General features: G+C 41.4%; 1 protein-coding gene across 1 annotated transcript in view; it reads left to right on the forward strand.

The window, feature by feature from the left end:
* PDGFD (platelet derived growth factor D) overlaps positions 1 to 20,390 on the forward strand; it is a 311,915-nt gene that overhangs the window by 233,337 nt on the left and 58,188 nt on the right. Inside the window, exon 5 of the mRNA XM_075592395.1 lies at positions 14,621 to 14,819. Within this exon, the coding sequence (XP_075448510.1) occupies positions 14,621 to 14,819 (199 nt within the window). The remainder of the gene's footprint in view (positions 1 to 14,620; positions 14,820 to 20,390) is intronic.

Consider the following 20,390-nt stretch of genomic DNA (forward strand, 5'->3'; position numbering starts at 1 on the left):
GATCGGTGTCGACGTGCCGAGACCCTTTTTGAAGATCGTGGCAGTCCCGAGCACCGGAGTGCTCGGCAGGTATTTCATCAAGTGCACCAACGGTACCATTCATTCACCCGAGACACAGTGGCTGCGCAGTCACCCATACACACACATAGGACCTGTTGTGAACTGGAGGACTAATCCGTAAGGATCGGACATGGGGTGGGCTCACCCGGTGGCGGGTGTGGGAATTATTCTTGGCGTCCGCCGTGGCGCATGTTGTGGGGCGTCCGCCGTGGTGCTAGGTAATGTTGGCGTCCGCCGTGGCGTGCTATATAACGTATATATATATAGGAATGTTATGGCATGTAATGTACTGTGAGTTTGGTCTGCAAGTACTGCACCGACACACTTTATTCGAGCAAATACCCAGTATGTACCTGGCAGATACCTGGAATGCGCCGCTCCTCACCTCTGACAAGCCCCGTTGCATTTGCCTTCCCAGCCTGGGTTCATGCCTGGCTGACGGGCGGCTGATCTGTTAAATGATAATGATTAGGATTTAATAGGCTGCAATGCTTCGCGTGTCTACCAGATGGCATAAATTCATGAATTGTAATGCAGTATATATATATATACTGTGCAGTATTGCAGCCAGCGGGAATAAAATGCTTTAATCCCTGCATGGAAAATAACCCAATGCACTCGGGCAGAAAACAGTCACAAACCTCAATACACCCGGGTATACCCGAATTCGTGGGACTAGCCGAGCTCGAATAAAGTGCGTCGCCAGTGTAAAAGTAAAGTAAAAGTAAAAAGATTGGTTTTAGAACTTGGCTGTGTAAGTGTAATTCTTGCATATACGTCCTGCGAAGACCCACTCCCCCTTTGGCGGGACCTGTCGCAGGTGGAGGCGCTTAAATATTGCGCGCACCCCAGGCTCTCCGTGGCAGAGACTTAGGCCCTGTGAGCCGGCAGGTAATACAGCACATAGTAGCGGCTTGCTAGTGATAGGAAGCAGGGCTACAATTGCATCTGACAAGACCATTTTTATAAATTTGTATGACTCCAATTTTATGACCCAAGTCCTCAAGATTGTGGTAATAATTTACCGTGTGCAATATTTTTTTTGCTACAGTATGCGCCAATGAACGCAACATTAATAGTGCTTTAATTACTACTATGTATACCATAGGGCTCTGTAATATCAATGATTACAGAACCCTTTGTTACAAATAACATTACCCCCTTTGATATCTGTAGGTATACCACAAACATTAAATAGGTTAATACACAAAAAAAATACACTACCATGGATACTTTAGTGGCTAGTAAAGCATTGCTATCTAATGTTATGCAATGCTTTACTAATCGCTAAGGCAAACAAAGGGTTAACCCTAACCTCATCACCTCCTCAGTGGGCCTAACTAACCTCCCCAGGGCAACTACACCCAACAAATTAACCCCCCTCTCGAGACTATATATATATATATATTAACTGACACAAACAAAGAGTGGTGCTAATGAGTGTGAGTGTGGATAAGTGATTGGAATAAGTGTACTAAAAAGTGTATATAGTGATATAAATAAGCTAAATAGTGAAAGTGCCACCTGTCTGTCACACCGGCGTCTACCTGCAGTTACAGATTGTCTCAAACGATTGTGTTTTTACCCACCATGTGAGTATAGGTCCTGATGACTACTCCATGTTTGAATAAAGTTTACATTTGACAGTATTATGCTATGGAGTTGGCGCTTCTCTTCTTTTGTTTTTATATATTTATATATATCCCCCTTTCCCCCGTGTCGAGGGTGACTATGTGTGGTGCGCTTTACCTGTCTGGCTCACAGGAGGCCTGATCCTCTGCAGAAGGGAGCCTGGGGTGTGCCTGAGTCATTCTGGTGCCAGCGCCACCACCTGTGAGGGATCCTAGCAGCACTGGAAAACCCCCTTCACAGTTCCCAATACAATAAACACACAAATTGGTATATAGTAACAGGTTTACTGAACATTAGCTATATACTCTAACACACAATACGTATATCATACATGCCTCGCACGATCGTAATACCCCACAGTGCCCCTCTGTCCAACCGCCTTGTCCACACCCTGGTGAGGTTTACCCCCAAAGTACTGAAGTGCCCTGGGCACCTAACTACCCTATTGTCTACGGGAGCCACAACTCACTCCCAAAGAGTGCGGTAGCGCTACCAACAGGAATGTGTGTGAACGTTGGTGCACTTTTTGTGGTTGATACCTGCCGGGTGCTCCGGCACCCGGGTACCATTAACTGATGGAAGGGGCCTGTCTAGTCCCATGCCATCGTCATGAGCAATGGCATCCGCCTCTATGTGGGGTGAACTCCGTCCGGAGTGTCCCACCGTGAAGAGAGTCTCTAGATCTTGCGGTGGGGGTCTGTTCCCAGACCACAGGTCACAAGTACTGTGCGCGGCATCGTCTTTGTCCCTGACACTGTAGGCTAATGGTCAATGTCCCTAGCTAAGAGGGGTGGTCCCTGCAGCACCCACAAGCTTATGGGGACTCAGGGCCTACCTTTGGCTTAAGGGGACAAACTAGGCCTAGTCCAGGGGAGGAATAACTTAATGACAGAACGCTCACCAGATATTGCTGATGAAGGATAGCCAGTGCAAGAGGGAGAGTACTGCTAAGCAAGTAAATGAGAAGACACAGAGAGTCTTCCACAGATCCCTTCTATCACTGCACAGCCAGGCTATAATGAATTAATGGTAGGGGTACAATACTCCCTGATCTATAGTCACACAAACTGTAAGGGATACAGAAAGCAACTGCACCCAAATAGGAGGGTGAGCGGTTGTCAATAAAAAACATTCAGCGGTTGTCAATAAAAACCGTTGCCCTGGAACCATTCATTAGATTTATTGAGTTATGGGTAAGGTTCATCGACGATATCATGGTCCTATGGACAGGAACTGTAGAGTCACTAAAAGCATTTGTGGATGTACTGAACTCTAATTTACATAACCTCAGACTCACCTTTGTCTCGAGTGAGTCAAGGATTGATTTTCTTGACATCACCATTACCAAGGATACAACAGGTAAACTAGAAACTACTATCTTTAGGAAAGCAACCGCAACGAACAGCCTACTCAGAGCTGACAGCCAACATCCCAAACATGTTATTAGAGCCATTCCCACTGGCCAATACCTTTGCCTTAGGCGGAATTGCTCAACCTTAAGTGAGTTCAAGGATAAATCCAAAGACATGACCCATAGATTTATTGAACGTGGACATTCAAAGGCAAATCTTAAAAAAGCATACAATCGAGCAAACGACACAAGCAGGACACAACCCACACCAACACTAACTATAAACCGATTCGATTTATAGGGACTTTTAGTGACCAGTGGGGCTCATTTTTTCGGATATTCAACAAGTGTTGGCACATATTACTTGATGACAAAGATCTATGTGGAGCTATATCTAACACACCCAAACTTACCAGCAGGAGAAGCCGCAACCTAAATGATATCCTAGTTAGGAGCCACTATCAAGCCAAGTCAAATAAGACCTGGCTTGATAAATAACCTAAGGGATCTTATGCATGCGGCCGTTGTAAGGCTTGTAGATATGTACCTAAGAAAACCGAATTTATGGACTCCAAAAAACAACGCACATTTAAGATCAATGAGTTTATTAATTGTGTCACGGAGGGTGTGATATACTTGATAGTTTGTGTCTGTGGCAAACTTTATGTCGGCAAAACATTCAGACAATTCAAAAAGAGAATCCTTGAACACTTGGGGGCTATACGCAATGCCACAGATACACCAGTGGCACGCCACGTGGTTAACGAACATAATGGGAATTCTGATCAACTGACTTTCATTGGGATTCAACATGTACTTGGGGCCAACGAAAGGGTGACTGGGACAGGCAACTATTGCAGACTGAGTGTAAATGGATTTATACACTAGATATACTCAGTCCCACTGGTCTGAACGAGGGCTATATTTATAAATCTTTCTTATAAATCCATCTGCCATATTATACACTTGACATATGCCACTTAGGGTGTACCAGGTATACAGCTAATTATTAGAGTCCGTTTTGACCCACGGGGTGGATACTGTAGGTTAGTACACTCCTACACCCCCTATTCAGTGATTAGATCATAGCTGACCCTCTCTCCAGACCTGTGAGTCCTGTACCCAGTCACCCGCGTCTTTGCCATTTTATCTGGTTCTTAGGTGTCATACTACTCATATCTGACCTATCACCTAACCAGTATACCTATCAACTTTATTCTTCATGCATCATGTTTAGCTCAATTTAGGCACAGCAAGGGTTACGTTACTATTACCTCCAATTAACCCCTTGTTTGCTCAACACTTACGTCTCTATAGCACTGTCACTGTTATCCGCAACACTGCGGTTAATTAGGGAACTCCAAGCACCACCCCGTCTGTAGGGTATATAGAGCGAACTGGCTGCTCAACATGTTACCTCCTTCCTTGAGAAAGCGCCAGCCCCCGAGCGCGAAACGTACGTCGGGATGACGTTATCGCGTTGACGTCGGAGGTCACAGGTGAGACTGTTCCGGTATCGGGAGCAGAGGGTGTTTGTTTGGTGTGGTGGTATTCAACCACGCTAGAGTTGATTGCAGACCTATTATTGGTTGTGATTAGTGCGGTACATGATTTGCACCACAGGCACCTCGCTGGGTTATATTACCATATTGTGGTTTCATATTACCCACCATTGTTACACCCGTTCATGCATGTAGTAAGGTGGTTACTGAAGGGAATTTACAGTGTGAGGGACGTTTATACCTATAGCATTGTCCGATACATTTGATACACTTTATTATTGTGATTGACAGTTGTTATCCCCTACACACGTTCCCTTGTACCACAATACCTACTACCTACCTACCCCCCATTCCGGGTACAGTTCAGATCAGAAGGGTTTATATGAATACTGGAATATACCATTTCCCTTCTGGTATCACCCCACACCTTGTGTTTTAATATGTTTTTAATATTGACAATGCGTCGTTGTGTTACACTATTAATATAACAATAAAACTTTATTATTTTGCCCATAAGGCTTTTATTGACAACCGCTCACACTCCTATTTGGGTGCGGTTGCTTTCTGTATACCTTACAGTTTCTGTGACTATAGATCAGGGAGTATTGTACCCCTACCATTAATTCATTATAGCCTGGCTGTGCAGTGATAGAAGGGATCTGTGGAAGACTCTCTGTGTCTTCCCATTTACTTGCTAGTCCAGGGGAGCACAGCTCCCTGGACACTACCTTCTATGTCTCTGCTCCCCTTCCTAATGACTTGCGGCTCCCTAGCACATCAAATGTATCCTTATTGCAGCAGGGGGGTGCTGCAGTCCAATTGGCTGTTTCACACCATGTGCCCATTCTCCCAGAGCTTTCTGGGAGGTGTAGTTCCTCTGCGTAGAATTATGTGAGATGGCTGCCGCTATCTGGTGCTCTGCACATGTGCAAGGTGTACTGGTGCTCTGCGAATAAGTGAGGTCTACCAACATGGCCACCACAACTATCGAGCCATTGTGCATGCGCCAGCCTCCTATCGCACATGCGCGAAAATAAAGATGGCCGACGCCTGTATCCCTGGACTGCCCCAGAGATCCGGCACCAAATGGGCCTACAACCTCCCGCAGAGCACCTGAGCGCCTCCACAACCGGCCGCAGTCTCCCGCTTCCCCGCAGCCACAGCGAGGGAGGGGGAACCAAGGGGACCTGGTTATTTTTATATATATATATATATATATATATATCCCCATGTGTCTGCAAGCAGCACAGGGCATTGCCCCTTTAAGAGTTATGCTAAGTAGTGAACATGTGACTAGAATCAGCCTGTGCAGGATTGGAACACTGAGTCTGAGGGAGAGTGGCAGTTTGTTTTGATATGGTGAGGACCACTCGGCAAGTGCCTGACAGATCCATGGAGGGAGGAGACTGGTGGATTTGCTTGCCAGTACAAAGACAGTGAAACCTCAGGGAGCACTGCAACAGCTAAGAGGAGAAATATCAGGATTTAACAGCCAGAGCAAAGAAAGAGATCCACCTGCATTGGAACACAAGTTATGTTTTCAAATTTACTGTAAGAAACACCAGTCTGCAGCTATTGGAATCCAGAGCTCTAACGAAAGGCTATTGTACAAATTCCCTGTCTGATCAGCAGGGTATGTGAACTAATTTGCAGTGACTGTAACATTATAAAAACAGAGGCGCAGCGTTAGTGATTGTTTAGTAGGATGGCAGAAATACTGTGTGGTAATGTGGTAGCCCTACTGTATGTATGTATCCCTGTTCCAAGTGTAACACATGTACCTCCCCCCACTCTCTCGAAGATACTGCTATGGCTACTGCTGTTGTGGTGCTGGCATACCTGTGAGGGTCCAGGAGAGCTGAGTGTCCGTGATGTAGTGGGGGAGCAGGACAGGCTTTTGATGATCTTGGTGATCTTTTACTGGTGACAGCGCCTGCAGCTCCAGTGGCTCCAGGATATCCAGAGACGGTCTCCCACTGGAACAGACTTCTTTCCCCCCCCACCCCCCTGCCCAATAGACTGAGAACTCAGGCAGGGGTAATAAAACAAAGGGGCTTTAATCGCAGTCACTAAAGATGTTTTCACAGCAGATACAGGGTTTACAAAGGATTTCAGGCCTCTGGATGATGATGGCTCTCTTCTAATTGAAGCCTCAGATCTTCCTTGGCCAGTGGACTTACTGGCCTATCTCCCTCACAGCCAGGAGGAGATGGCACACACTTACACTCCCTAGGAGGGGTGGAACTGGACTAACTACAAATTTGCACTTCCTCCCTGAGGCTCAGAAGGGAGGGCATAGGGACTGCACCACAATAGGCTGCACACTGACTCCTATGTCACCACCACCATGTGACCCCATTGATATGTGTTACCAAAGGAATTATTACAACGAAATCAAAGCTCAAAGGCAAAAGTCCCACTGATGTGTAGTCTCCTACATGGTGATGAATTGCTACACGTACAACCAAACAATTTTCAATACCCTCTGTGTCAATCTAAAGTATAAAAAGTGGACTGATTAAGGACATTATCTTGCGTCATTTGCCATTACTACAGAGTGATCCCCTGTTGGCACTGTTATTTTCGCTCAAACCCCTTTTTTCGTATAAAAGTGGCAGAAATATATGTGACCAATTAGTTAGAGCTAATATTGGAGGCATGGATCTTAAACAGACATTTTTGGGGACACCGAAATTAGGTTGATGTAAATGCTATGGTTGCAGTCAATGTAGCAGCATGCAGGAAGGGGTCTTTTTCCATCATCAACACACTGGACAACCGTATTCCATAAAGATATTTTATACCTGTTTATCCAAATATGTTATTTATCTTATCAAATGTTCATTTGTTCTTGGATACGTGGGTGAGGCAACTCAATCAGTGAAGGACAGGATTCGATAACATAAGACTGCCATTTGCAGATGTGACCCAGAGGCACCGGTTGCCCATCATTTCACACAAGCTGGGCACAATGCCAGCCAATTAAGATTCCAGGTGATCAATGGCATGAGGATGAAACGCCGCAGTGGTGACATACAGAGATTGTTACTACGAAAAGAGACTCAATGGATCAGACACCTAGGTACCATAGCCCCTAGAGGCATGAATAAAGACCTGGATCTAAGTTGCTATTTCTAATCCTTGCGTTAACACGTTTGATTTGTGGTATCTTTTAGAGGCCTGATTGGTGAGTATGTATACATTGTGTGTTAAGATCTTCCCTACTTTGCCCTTTAACCTATTCACTGGTATTACAGGTTGCTCCTCTTCCTGAATTTTGCGGCGCAGCTCTCTTGGATCCCCATTGGCAGTTCTTTTTGTTGGGATCTTACCTTTTGTTGCCATTATCTCCACCCACCTCTACCTCCGGATCACTATCTCAACATTTACTCCATCGTTTGTATGGACATGTTTTGAGGTTTTAATCTACAGACCTATCTAGGGTACCAGAACGTTGTTCAGTTGGTTAGTGTTTTTCTTTAACATTTATAAGACCCTTTCCTTTGCATGGTATTATACACGTGTACAGTTTTATATTTGTTATGTTTTAGTTTTTATTATATGCTGTTATTAACTTTTATTTATGTTCTTTTTCTTTATCACCCTATGACCCATAGAGTTGATCTGCTATGCCTCACTGCCTGCCATTCTGACAAGCTTACAAACAGTGCTGTGAGTGTTCTGAGATGGCTGTCCTGGCAACGGAGGGCGCTCTGATAATTTGTGGGAAGCTGCCTGCATTCCTGCTATAATCAGGCTGAGATCAGTAGCAGCTGCTTGAATTTGGACACCTGCACTTGGGCTGGGATTTAACTTTGCGGGAGTACATGATCGCTGTTAGCACCAATGAGGACGTCTGCTTCTCCACACACCCTGTGATGATGTAATCCGTTCCTGCCTATTTCTACTGGGGCTGTGTTAGTTCTCATTCAGCAACCCGTGGATGAAGGAGAGAGAGTGAGAGCAGGCGGTTCACATTTTGTGGACTTTGACGGTTGGATACATATTCTTTTTGTTGCATCAGGATTTCATTTATTTGCATTTGGACATTAGTGCATTTATACTGTATTATTACTATCTTTTTTGGTTTGACTCAGTCTGTTGGGGATGCAGGGTAAGGGAAGTAACTTTGGTCCTATTAGACCTGAGGGAATGGGCCTGAGGAAGGTGTCTTAACCCCCGAAACATTGCCCCCCTATATCCCTCCCCCACCCCTCTTATTCCCCCTCCCCCATTGTTGTTTTCCCTGTCTTTCCCCCTTCCCCTCTATTTTTTTCCCACATTGTTTGCATTTAGAGGGTAATTTTTGTACTTGTGTGATTTTCATTTGCATTGTTCCAATTTATATATTTTGTGCATCTATTATTAAACTTTTTCATTTTTGCAATATTCCCATGTTTTTTTAGTATTCTATCAGTCAGTGAGTGCTGGAACACAGTTTTATATTTTGGTTATTATTTAGGAGGAATTAGGGTCCTCTTTGTTCCTTTTACACCCTGCATTCGCTTTATTGTCAATTTAAGTGGTGTCTATCCCTTTTGTTACTCCCATTACGCATGTTCTGTGACGGCCCAGCTGAAGAGAGCGACAGAAGAAAAAGTCATGCACAGTACATATTTTGTTAGAGAGCGAGCGAGTGAGCATTCCAGTGACAGCATGAATAAGGGAGAGAAGGAGATGAGCAGGGGTTGGGTACATGGTTTGAAGACTTGGTGCTTTTACATATTACAGAGGAGAGGGATGGTACAGGTGTCCAGGACAAGAGCAAGGAAGGGTACATATTGCAGGGGCCAGGGATTGGAGAAATGTTTGCTGTGACATACAGTATGCTCTTACAAAAGAGGTTACTATAGGTGGCAGAAATGAGTGCAAAAGACAGTGGAGTTCATAAGTACAAAGAATGGGAAAGAGGAAAGGAGGAGAGTTGTGAGTTAGATTAAAGGAAGAGAACCTGTTAATGAGGAGAGGTGTTGCAGGAAAAGAAGCAAAAACAGAGTGTACATATTAGATGATTAAATACTCAGGAAAGCAAGGTGTGATGTGTCACGGGAGACCAGTTCTTATCCTACAAAAATATACCTGGATCCTTTGATTGATAAAGCGTGAGATAAAATAAATTGTATTTATTCACACGAGAAACACACACAGCTTGATTTACAAGATAACACGAAATAATACTTACGAGAATGAGGTAAAACGAAATACATGGTTTCCAGAACGAAAGTCCACGAAATGCAGTCTCTAGATATTAATTCCCAGGAGTGGGATTAATACGCAAACCCGAGACGTGAAACCGTCTTTGGCTAGGGGCGCCATTTGCAGATCCTGTTTCTCAGCCGAAAGAAGTTTCTTCGTTCTGCGCTTGCAGAATTCATTTCCAAGTCCTTAGTTCTAACAAACTTTTACGGCGGGGTACAATTCTTGGTTGCGATAAAACATCTTGGTACCACACGCTGTGCTTTCCGATGTCACACAGATGAACGATGTAGAACACATAACCGATAGCCTGCACGGGCTTATAACCCTCCCAAGCCTATCGGGATAATACACAGCCAATCTTGGTGTGGGAAGCAAATTCCCACCCAATGTCAAGTTTGCCAGCAGTTCCTGCAACCGGGCAAAAGGCTTCACGGTATGCCAAGGGTCATGCGCTAACTTCACACTTAACCCGCTTAGCACAACTGACCAAGCCCCCTTGCACAGCGGAAGAAAGTCTACCTTTCTCCAGGATGCCCGGACATCTGCTAGGCAAATTGTTTATATACAGTTCCTGACACTTATCACTTTCCCCAGGTTGGTGTCTTTTGAAGCCACAGACTTTTGCAGACACCCTGGAGCCTGCTCCACAGGGAATTTCAGAAGTCCTGACTGACTCATCCCTGATCATAAATGGCAATGGTGAATGCTTAATGTATCCGCTGCCCTGCCTGACTGAAATGTAAATGTCCCGGTTCCTATAACTTTAAAGTACTAAACTCTAAGCTACTTCTCATTTATGCTTTTAAATAAATGTTACAGTTCTAATAGCTATACTAGATTATATGTCTACAACTTAGCACTCTACACACCAAAAATCAGAAAGCTAGGACGTTCCTATCCAAAGTTAGCTGCTTAATTATGTGAGGGCTATGAGGTGTTTTGTGGTTACACTTTTCTCTGGTCTGAGGTTTGAGATTGGTATGCAATGTTGCAATCCCCGGCCGCAATTGATAACCGCAGACGTACTTTACCAATTGACCTTAATTGAATGAGGAAACTACATTATACATTATTGCGATCCGGCCTCGTTTCATGACCGCAGACCACTTATCCAATTTAACTTGCGATTAAGGTTTCCCTTGCTTGTCTGTGGTTACCCAGTGATACAGTATTGTAATGCCAGCTCGACCACAAAACCAAAGGCATGCGTATCCAATTAACCCTTTAAACAGTGCTCGAGGCCCCTTATTCCTAGCGGGCGCATTTTAGACATATTATCACATATTAATAGGACTGCAACCAGCCCTGGATTTCATAACTGACACTTTATAGTTACTTTATTTGACTCAAGGGAACCCAGACAAGCAGAATGCCTTTATTTCATGGCCTGGGTACCCCTTCACAGTCACTTGATGGTTGTGTGAATATTCATTGTATTGAAGGAGGTTATAGTACAGTAGGTGAAACTGAAGGAAGGATAATGGTCCCGGCAAACAAGTTGTAAAATAGACAGTATTCATGGTAGATGATGAAGATAATACATATGTCCAGTGATATCCTCATGTACTTGAGCAAGATGCAGCCAGACAGAAGCCTACCTCATTTTCAATTCCTTCATAACTCCACCTGCACTTAAAAATATTCACTTTGAAATATGAACATTTGTTAACTGCAATGTATCTCCAAATGGAATTAGAACATACTGCTAAACATCACATGACATCGCCAAATTGAACAGATGTAATTTGAACATTACAGCCAGGACAAATGTCTTAAGAGGAAATTAAAGGTGTAAGCAGACTAAAAAAACAGAAATCTCAGAGTGCAAATGTCCTCAGGTACAAGAGAGGCAAGAGAGGGGGTGGACGGCGCAAACTCCAGTTCGGCTTTCAATACTTACATGGCCTCTTACGTTTTGTAAGTGCATTCTGTATTACATTTACATGAGTAAAAATATATTGCACTATTTTTCTTCTCTCTTATTATAATAAGGATTTCTCAAGAGTTCTGCTGTTTGCTGTTGGTATGCAAAGAGGTCTTTCCTCTGAAATGCTCGTTTGAATTGGACACCACGTGGGTGGGAATAACTTGAGTACATTTTTAAATTATCCATATTACTACACAGTGTTGCACTCATTTTTCTTCATTTGTTTTTCCCCTTTATATATGGACCTGAGGACATCTGCGCTCGGAGATTTCTGTTTTTCCTTGTAATTAAGACCCCTGGAAAGAGTCTTTCTTTTGGAGCTGCACTGTCGTTTATGGTTGTACTTATATTTTTATGTTTTTAAGTCACTGCACATTTTTTCACTCAAAGTGTTATTTGCGCTGAATTTTTTTCCCCTTGTAAGCAGACTAACATCTAACATACCAGAAAAGCTACAGTATACAGTTGATGAAAGGGGGAACGATCAGAGTCCATAGAGGAGTGAACATATAAATCAACTGAGCAAATGGCGTTTGATTAAATAGAACAGACTTGGAGACCCTGTATGATACCACAGGGCAGACACTGCAGTGATTTATGTTTTTAATTTACTTTGTATGCTAGCATTTTTTGTGTCACTTTATTTAACCCTTCTGCTTGCCGGGTCCTGTAACACATTGTATAGGATTTTATGTAGTCTTCATATAGAATTCTAAAACCCTAACTACATACTGTACTGTATGTAACTTGAAAATTATAGGTTTATGAAGGAATAAAACAATGACAGCAATCTGTACTCAATATACAGTACAGGTATATTGGTTTAGGAGTAATCTGATAATACCTTGCTTATTAGTGAGGTGCAAATCTGCGTTGGTTAGCTTCATGAAAGTTCCTTACAATGTTTTACAGCTACGTAACTAGTAACACAAGAAAACATGAATTTAGTTACTTTGCCAGGCCAAAAAGTGTGTGTGTGTGTCTCCCAAATGTCCAAACTGGACAAATAAATAGTGTACTGCACTGCATGGATTTATGGCCCTAGATTCATTAAAGGTCAATAAATGAAAAAACAAAATGCTGTTATCCGTGTTTAACCCTTTGAGAACCGGAGAAGCCACTGCACAGAGTGCCACAGACCCTCCGGCACTCCAAACACATGACCTCCTCCTGAAGTGGTCACGTAATCATTCCATCACTGATGACAGGACAGAAGGGAAGAGTTATCCCCCTTTGAATACTCAGGGAAGATCTTTACCTGTATGAGTGGCCATTTTTGGACATGGCTACTATGTCATGGGGCCCTTTAAATTCCAGAACTCATGATGTAGTAGCTACGTCCTGGGTGACTCAAGGGTTTAACACCAATTTTATTTATCGACCTACTCACTAAAGCTATATCGCCAGTGGTAAAGCAGTTATGAAGAGCTATTTATCGAAGAGATACAGTATGTCAGTGTTATTAGTAATGTAGCGTATGAAAATGAGCATGCAAATGAGTAATTAACACAAAATTATTTATTCCCTGGCTATTCACTAAACTCTGATACCTGGTGATATCAGACTACCATCAATCCTTCTAACCTACCCAGTCTGTCATTAAGCCTATCTTACTTTGTTTACTGTACTGTATGTATAAAATGGCCAATATTTACAAACAGATGCAGCCAAGATTATTAGAAAACTTGTACGTGGGAAATTCTGGGAGATTCTGGGGCAGTCTCACAGTAAATGCCTCAACATTGCCTCAACATTTCTATGAGATTCTTAATGGCCCATCTGATTAACACAGCGGGGGGGGGGGGGTGTCCCTGCAGTTCCCATTCAAATTGAATGGGACTGCAGCGAACCCTGCTGTGTTAATCCGATGGGCCATTAAGAATCTCACAGAAATGTTGAGGCAATGTTGCGGCATTTTCTGTGAGACTGTCCCAGAATTTCCAAGGCAAGAGTTCTGATACTCGAGGCTGCATCTGTAGGCAAGATGAGACTTGCCAACCTAGAATAGGTGATAAAAATATATATTAATATTGTAGAAAATTTTATTATACTACTTCCTTAGTATTCCAAGTAGCCAGCTGGTCTTGGTCAACCCATAACTAGCTGACCATGTAGGTTACTAAAGGACTTATATTTGCACACTGTATGGATACTATTCTTTTTAGATGATATTTGTACATTGTTATTGTTGTATGTTGACCCCTTTGGTACCTGCAGCCATTCCTTTGAAATACTGTATTGATAGCCTCAGGTATCAAAAGGTTAAAACAAAAATGCCATGGGGTTTTTGTAAGAAATCATATTATATAACCCTACGGCAAAAAAAAGTGTGATGCTGTATGTCTCACGCTCTGCAATTGCAGTGCTAGCACTGATTAGCACAACTTTCTATGAATAATAGCTTATTTGTATTGCCAGGGCTATTTAACGCTGAATTAACAATTTTTTTTGGTGTATGCAAATTAGATGAATATTGCTACTCATATTTAAATAAACTATTCATAGGGAATATGGCAGTACTTCTAAAAGATATTGCTGCAATCCCACTTTTGAATTACGCCAAACTTTTGCACAATAGATTGAATTTTAGTTAGTCTTTAACATGGTTCCTACTCATCATGTTGGGGTAATAGGTAGAACTGTAGATTAGCATACTCAATATTCTTTAAGACATATGGCCTTGATACCACTGATCCACTCCTTCAGTTACTTACATTTAATTTATCTTTAAAAAAAAAAATTGCTGATGTTTGATAAGAAAGCCTTCTGTCTATATACATTTATAAATCATAAATGCAATCTAAATTATAAACTAATATATTTTAACTGGTTTAGCTGTCAGACTAAGGTAAATTAAAAATACAATTACCCCGAAATAAATATAACTGGAGTGGCAATGTAAATAACATGTATTTTTCTACTGTACATTGAGTTTTGTGTCACTCTTAGGAAGACTCCCATCACACTCCATCAGTGACTGATTCCACTCTTACTGCGGAAGCACTTGACCAGACTATTGCCATGTTTGACACCGTTGAAGAGGTACTTAAACACTTTAATCCCAATACATGGCAAGAAGACCTAGAGAATCTTTACACAGATACATCTCACTTCCGTGGTAGATCTTATCAAGATAAAAAATCGAAAGGTAAGACATTTTTTTTTTTTAATATATAGCTTTAGAAATAGTTAAATAAAATCTATGCAATACTTTACAATGAGGTGTACACTACCAAGTGCTAGAAGAGTGTCTTAATGTTTACATATAACTTGGTGCACTGTTTGAGTGCTTGGGGGTTTATAACTATATTAAATATAAAATGTTTTAAATTGTAAAGGAAATATTGATATCCTCCACATATACTTAAGTAATAATCCCCGAAGAACAGGGCATTACTGGCCAATAATGCCCTGGTGGCTTTCAACTCTTCCAGCCAAGGGCATTATTGGCCAGTAATGCCCTGTTCTTCAGGGATTATTATTATTATAGGCTAAATGTAGGTTATTTCATAAATAATAGACACTTTTGTATAGTTAAATAGATTTTTTTATTAAAATAAAATGGTAAATACATGAAACCACCTCTATATACGCTTACACTGCAGATATCTATATCCACACACTGCCGCCCCCTCTGTGTACACACACACATACTGCTGCTACACACACACACAACAGCATACCACACACAACACAGCACCTCTACACACACAGGCACACCACACACACACACACACACTGGAGCTCTAGACACACAACACAGCACCTCCTCTACACTCACAACACAGCACCTCTACACACACAACACAGCAGCTCTACACACACAAACTACTGCTATACACACATGCTACACCCATAAACACTGCTGCTGACACTGACACACACACACACTGGAGCTCTATATACACACACATCAGCTCTACACACACACAAACTGCTGCTACACATACAACAGCACAACACACACACACACTCAGACTGCAGCCACAATAAAAAAATGCAGCCACTTACTAAACTTTGCACTCTCCCGCCCATCTCTGCACACAACACAGCACAACACAGCACCACAACACACACCCCACACACACACACACACACACACACACACACAACACTGCATCTCTATACACAGCACCTCTACACATAATACAGCACCTCTACACACACACACAAACTGCTGCTACACCCATAAACACTGCTGCTGACACACACACACACAGCACCTCTAGACAGATATACAACACCACAGCACAGCACACACACACACACTGTTACTGACACACTCACACACAAACTGCAGACAGCCACTTACTTATTTGCAGATTCTCTCCACCCCCCCCCCCCCCCAATTCAACTGAATCTGCTCAGAAAATCTCAGTCAGCTCGGGAGGGGGAGGAGTCAACCCGTGGCTGATACGTCCTGACCAATCCCCTGCCCTGTCTCAGAGCTGTTATTTCATTCTAACCAATCCCCTGCCCTGTCTCAGCTGTTCTGAAAGCTGATTGGCTGGAAATAAACACATTGAAAACTGCACTTTGCAAGCTGCTAAAATTCCGGGCATTACTGATTGGATAATGCCCGGAATTTTAACCAATCAGAGAGCAGGGTTTTCAATAATGCCCGGAATTTTACTACTTTAGCCTATAATATATAATAATTTAAATGCTGCAAAGGAATAATAAACATAATGGAAGTTTGCATTTCCATTTACCATTATGTTGTAGCTGTCAGTTAAAGTAAAGGAAACTGCTTAACAGCTCAAATCACAGTAAATATAATAATTTGAGATAAGATAATTGTGTAAAAAGAAAAACAAAGATTTTTTTTTTTTAAATAGCACCTAGGTTTAAAATGAGTTTAACCAAGTACTAAAGTAGGATGTATTTTGCAAGAACTATTTGTTTCAAGAATGACGTTCCTTTTAAACAGATGACAGTGATAGTTCATGCTACATTTATGATGTATCAACATGTCAGTTTTAATGCTGCAGCGTGTGACAAGTACTGTTGCATCCAACATTAGGAAATAAAAGTTAAATCTTCATATATTTTGTGTGTACAATTACTAATTCCCTTGATTAAAAAAAAGTACCAATAATGTAATAAATGTTAATACTGTTCCTAGTACTAATACTAGTATTCTCTGATTTGTTCATATTTATGTTGTACTCTTCATAATCAATATTTATGAATGAATGAAAAATATATAATATAAACAATAATGCTAGAATGTCTAAATAATTGTTGAGTGGAATGACAGGACTTTTGTAGTATAGATTTAGATTATATTTTTTAGTTTTAATTTAACTGGGTAAATGCTGAGTGGTAGCCCCATAATTTAACAAACAGTATTTTCTGTTGCATCTGTGGAACATCGATGTGAATTTAGATTCGTAACTATAAGTATATATTACTGTACAGTATATTGACCAAACAGTATTACATGAAGAAACACTGTACTGTATATTGTCACAGCCAAACCTGCAGTGTTTAGTGCTCATATTGACTCAGTACGGTTTTAAGTACATGTAAATAGCTTGCTAATAGATACATAAATATCTTTGTGTGCAAAAATCAATATATGAAGTCTAATCTTTATGGCAATCAACATTCCTTGATTGTAACACCGTATGCTGGTCTTATTGGACATCTTCTAAAACATCAGAGATAAAAAAGTAAACACCAGCTAAGGACCTTCAGAAATCAGAACACTTTTCCTGGAACATGTTACATTCGATTCCATTTGCTGCGTTTTTACATATTCTTATGGGCCTATTTATTAACTCTATGGAGCCTATGCATTAAGCACCAATAAGCCACTTATCGATGCCTTTTCGCCAAAAAAAACTACTGTTTTTCAGTAAGCTCCAATAAGTCGGTGATAAAAGCAATTTTTGGCAAAAAAATTCCCCCTGAGGGAAAAAAAATGCCAAACGAGCGTCGAGAAGTCACTTATCGGCAGATTTTCAAACTCGTGCAATCCTAATAGCCCCAATTAGCTTATCGAGGCTAATCGAAGCTCTTGAATAGAGATTTCCTCTCAAAATCCACCCCCCGGGAAAAGTTGGCAGGAAGGTGGTGAGAAGCTGCCGATAAGCGGTGACAGGGGAATTACTCATATTGATGCCAGGAGTCTGGAGCTGTTACCCATTAATATCAGCACCGGAGACCCCCGGCATGAATCCCATGCAGTAAAAATGCATTTACAGGCAACTTCATTACCTTAGAGGCTAGCCACTAAGGCAATGAATGGGTTAAGGAACAACAGCAGCTTATTGGGGGCAGAGGGCGTGAGTGAAGCGGGTACTTGGGCCTTCACTCATACCCTCTGCCCCCATTAAACATTACAATATGTACTAACCACCAATACACAACCCGCCCCCTGTGCCCCCACATAAAAGCATTTATTAATTTTTTATACACAGGATTGATACCAGAGGCCAGTGAGGGTCCCCGAGTGGTCCTGGTGGGGGTCCCCGTGTGGTCTTGGCGGGTGTCTGGGGACCATCTGGTGGTCCCCGCTGGTCTCTGGGGCCCCCTGAGTGATCCCCACGGGTGTCTGGCAGCCCTCGGTTGGTCCCGTAGTCTCCACTGGCCTGTGGTAGCAAACCTGTGCCTAAAAAAAAAAAATATACGCATAAATTCAAATAAATAAATCCCCCCCCCCAATATATAGGTACAGTAATGGGCAAAATTACTATTATCCAGATATGGATAATAGCTCATATGCCCATTATAAAATAAAACATAAGCCAGCCAGCATAAATAAAGTAAATAAACCTTACTACTTACCCCTGCATTCTCATCAGCATACTCCAGGTCCATATCCTCCGTTGCCAGTAAGAATACAAGAAAAAATACAATCTAATGGCCCGTAACGCCTTAATCACCTTAGTGGTTAATAACCGCTATAGTAATTAAGGGGTTAACCCCTGTCCCACGATACCCACCCAGGAGGGCTAAGATCCAACCCCGGGCCCACTAAACCCACCCTGTAGCTATTGATGGCACAGTGGTATATCATACCCATATAATATGGGCATGATAAGCCACTATAACACTCAATGGTCAACCTAATAAAAATAATGAATGCCAAAAATACACAATAATCGCATAAATGCAGAAGCACCTAAACACCCCAAAAATAAAAGAACTAAATAGCCTAATAGTACACATCACAAATAATTATCTATCACCAAAATATCTAAATTATAACAATTATGTTATTCCAAAACAATACAATTAAATAAACAACTATCCAAGCAAACTATGAAACAAATAAAACCACTAGCCAACAAAACAATTAATTAATTTACAACACTAGCCAAAAAAAAATTAATTAATTAAAACCAGTAGCCAACAAAACATATAAATAATTAAAAACGTTAACCAATCCTAAAATGTACTAATAACATGCCATCCAAATGCAAATCAATTTAATCAAAACAATAAACAGAAATTGAAAAAATAACTATAAATAGAAAACAAGCATTTGCCAAAAAAAGCAGTCTGTCACTGTATTTATCTTTAACGTAAACGGGCACAGATTAATACATTATCAGTCAATGGGCAATGAAAAACATTAAAAGAAACAAATACAATCATAAAACCTGTAAAATTAAAATTTCATACATTCAATATTTTTCTTACCTTTAGAAGCGTTGGCCCTCCGAATCCTGGTGATTCTGCAAGCTCTCTTACCGCGATGTCATCAAAGTCAATCCAACGCCATCCACCTTGAAGATTCGGAAAAGGTAACATAATTTTCTTTCTTTTATCACCGTCTTCTTTCATCATCTGTCATTCTTTCTTTTCTTTAATCTTCTATATTCTTCTGTCAATCCAAAACCCAATGGTAAATCCAGAACAGGATGTTCTCTTGTCGTCTTCTTCCTGTTAAATGAGGCGTCCAGGTCTTATATAGGGGCTGTGACATCACATTTTCAGGTCAGATGATACAGCTCCAATCTGATTGGATACTGTATCATGTGCCTGCCTCTCTTTTTTTTTAAGGATGTGACGTCATCTCCAAGGGAGGTACATCACATACTTCAAACCACATGGACATATCACATGGTATTATAGCCAATGGGATTGAAGACAATCCCATGGGTTGCTGTACCATGTGATAGGTTACATTAGTTCAAAAGGATGTGACATCATCCCTTAAAGTGACGTCACATCCTTTTGAACTAATGTGACTTATCACATGGTACAGCAACCAATGGGATTGTCTTCAATTCCATTGGCTGTAATACCTTGTTATATAGGTATTATGGTGATATAGTTTGAAGGATGTGACTTACCTCCCTTGGAGATGATGTCACACCCTTAACAAACAAAAAAAGAGGCTGACACATGATTCAGCGTCAATCAGATTGGAGCTGTACCATCTGACCTGAATATGTGACATCATAGACCATACATAAGGCCTTGACGTCTTATTTAACAGGAAGAAGATGACAACACAACATCCGTTGGGACTTACCATGGCTTTGGATTTACAGATGAAGAAAGATTAACGATGAAAGAAATTAAAGAAATAATGACAGAAGAAGATAAAAGAAAGAAGAATTTTGTTACATATTCCGAATCTTCAAGGTGGATGGCATTGGATTGACTTTGATGACGTAACGGTACAAGAGCTTGCAGAAACGCTAGGATTCAGAGGGTCAATGCTTCTAAAGGTAAGAAAAATATTGAATTTATGTAAATGTAT

This window comes from Ascaphus truei, chromosome 3 (assembly GCF_040206685.1).
Source record: "Ascaphus truei isolate aAscTru1 chromosome 3, aAscTru1.hap1, whole genome shotgun sequence".
Taxonomy (NCBI): domain Eukaryota; kingdom Metazoa; phylum Chordata; class Amphibia; order Anura; family Ascaphidae; genus Ascaphus; species Ascaphus truei.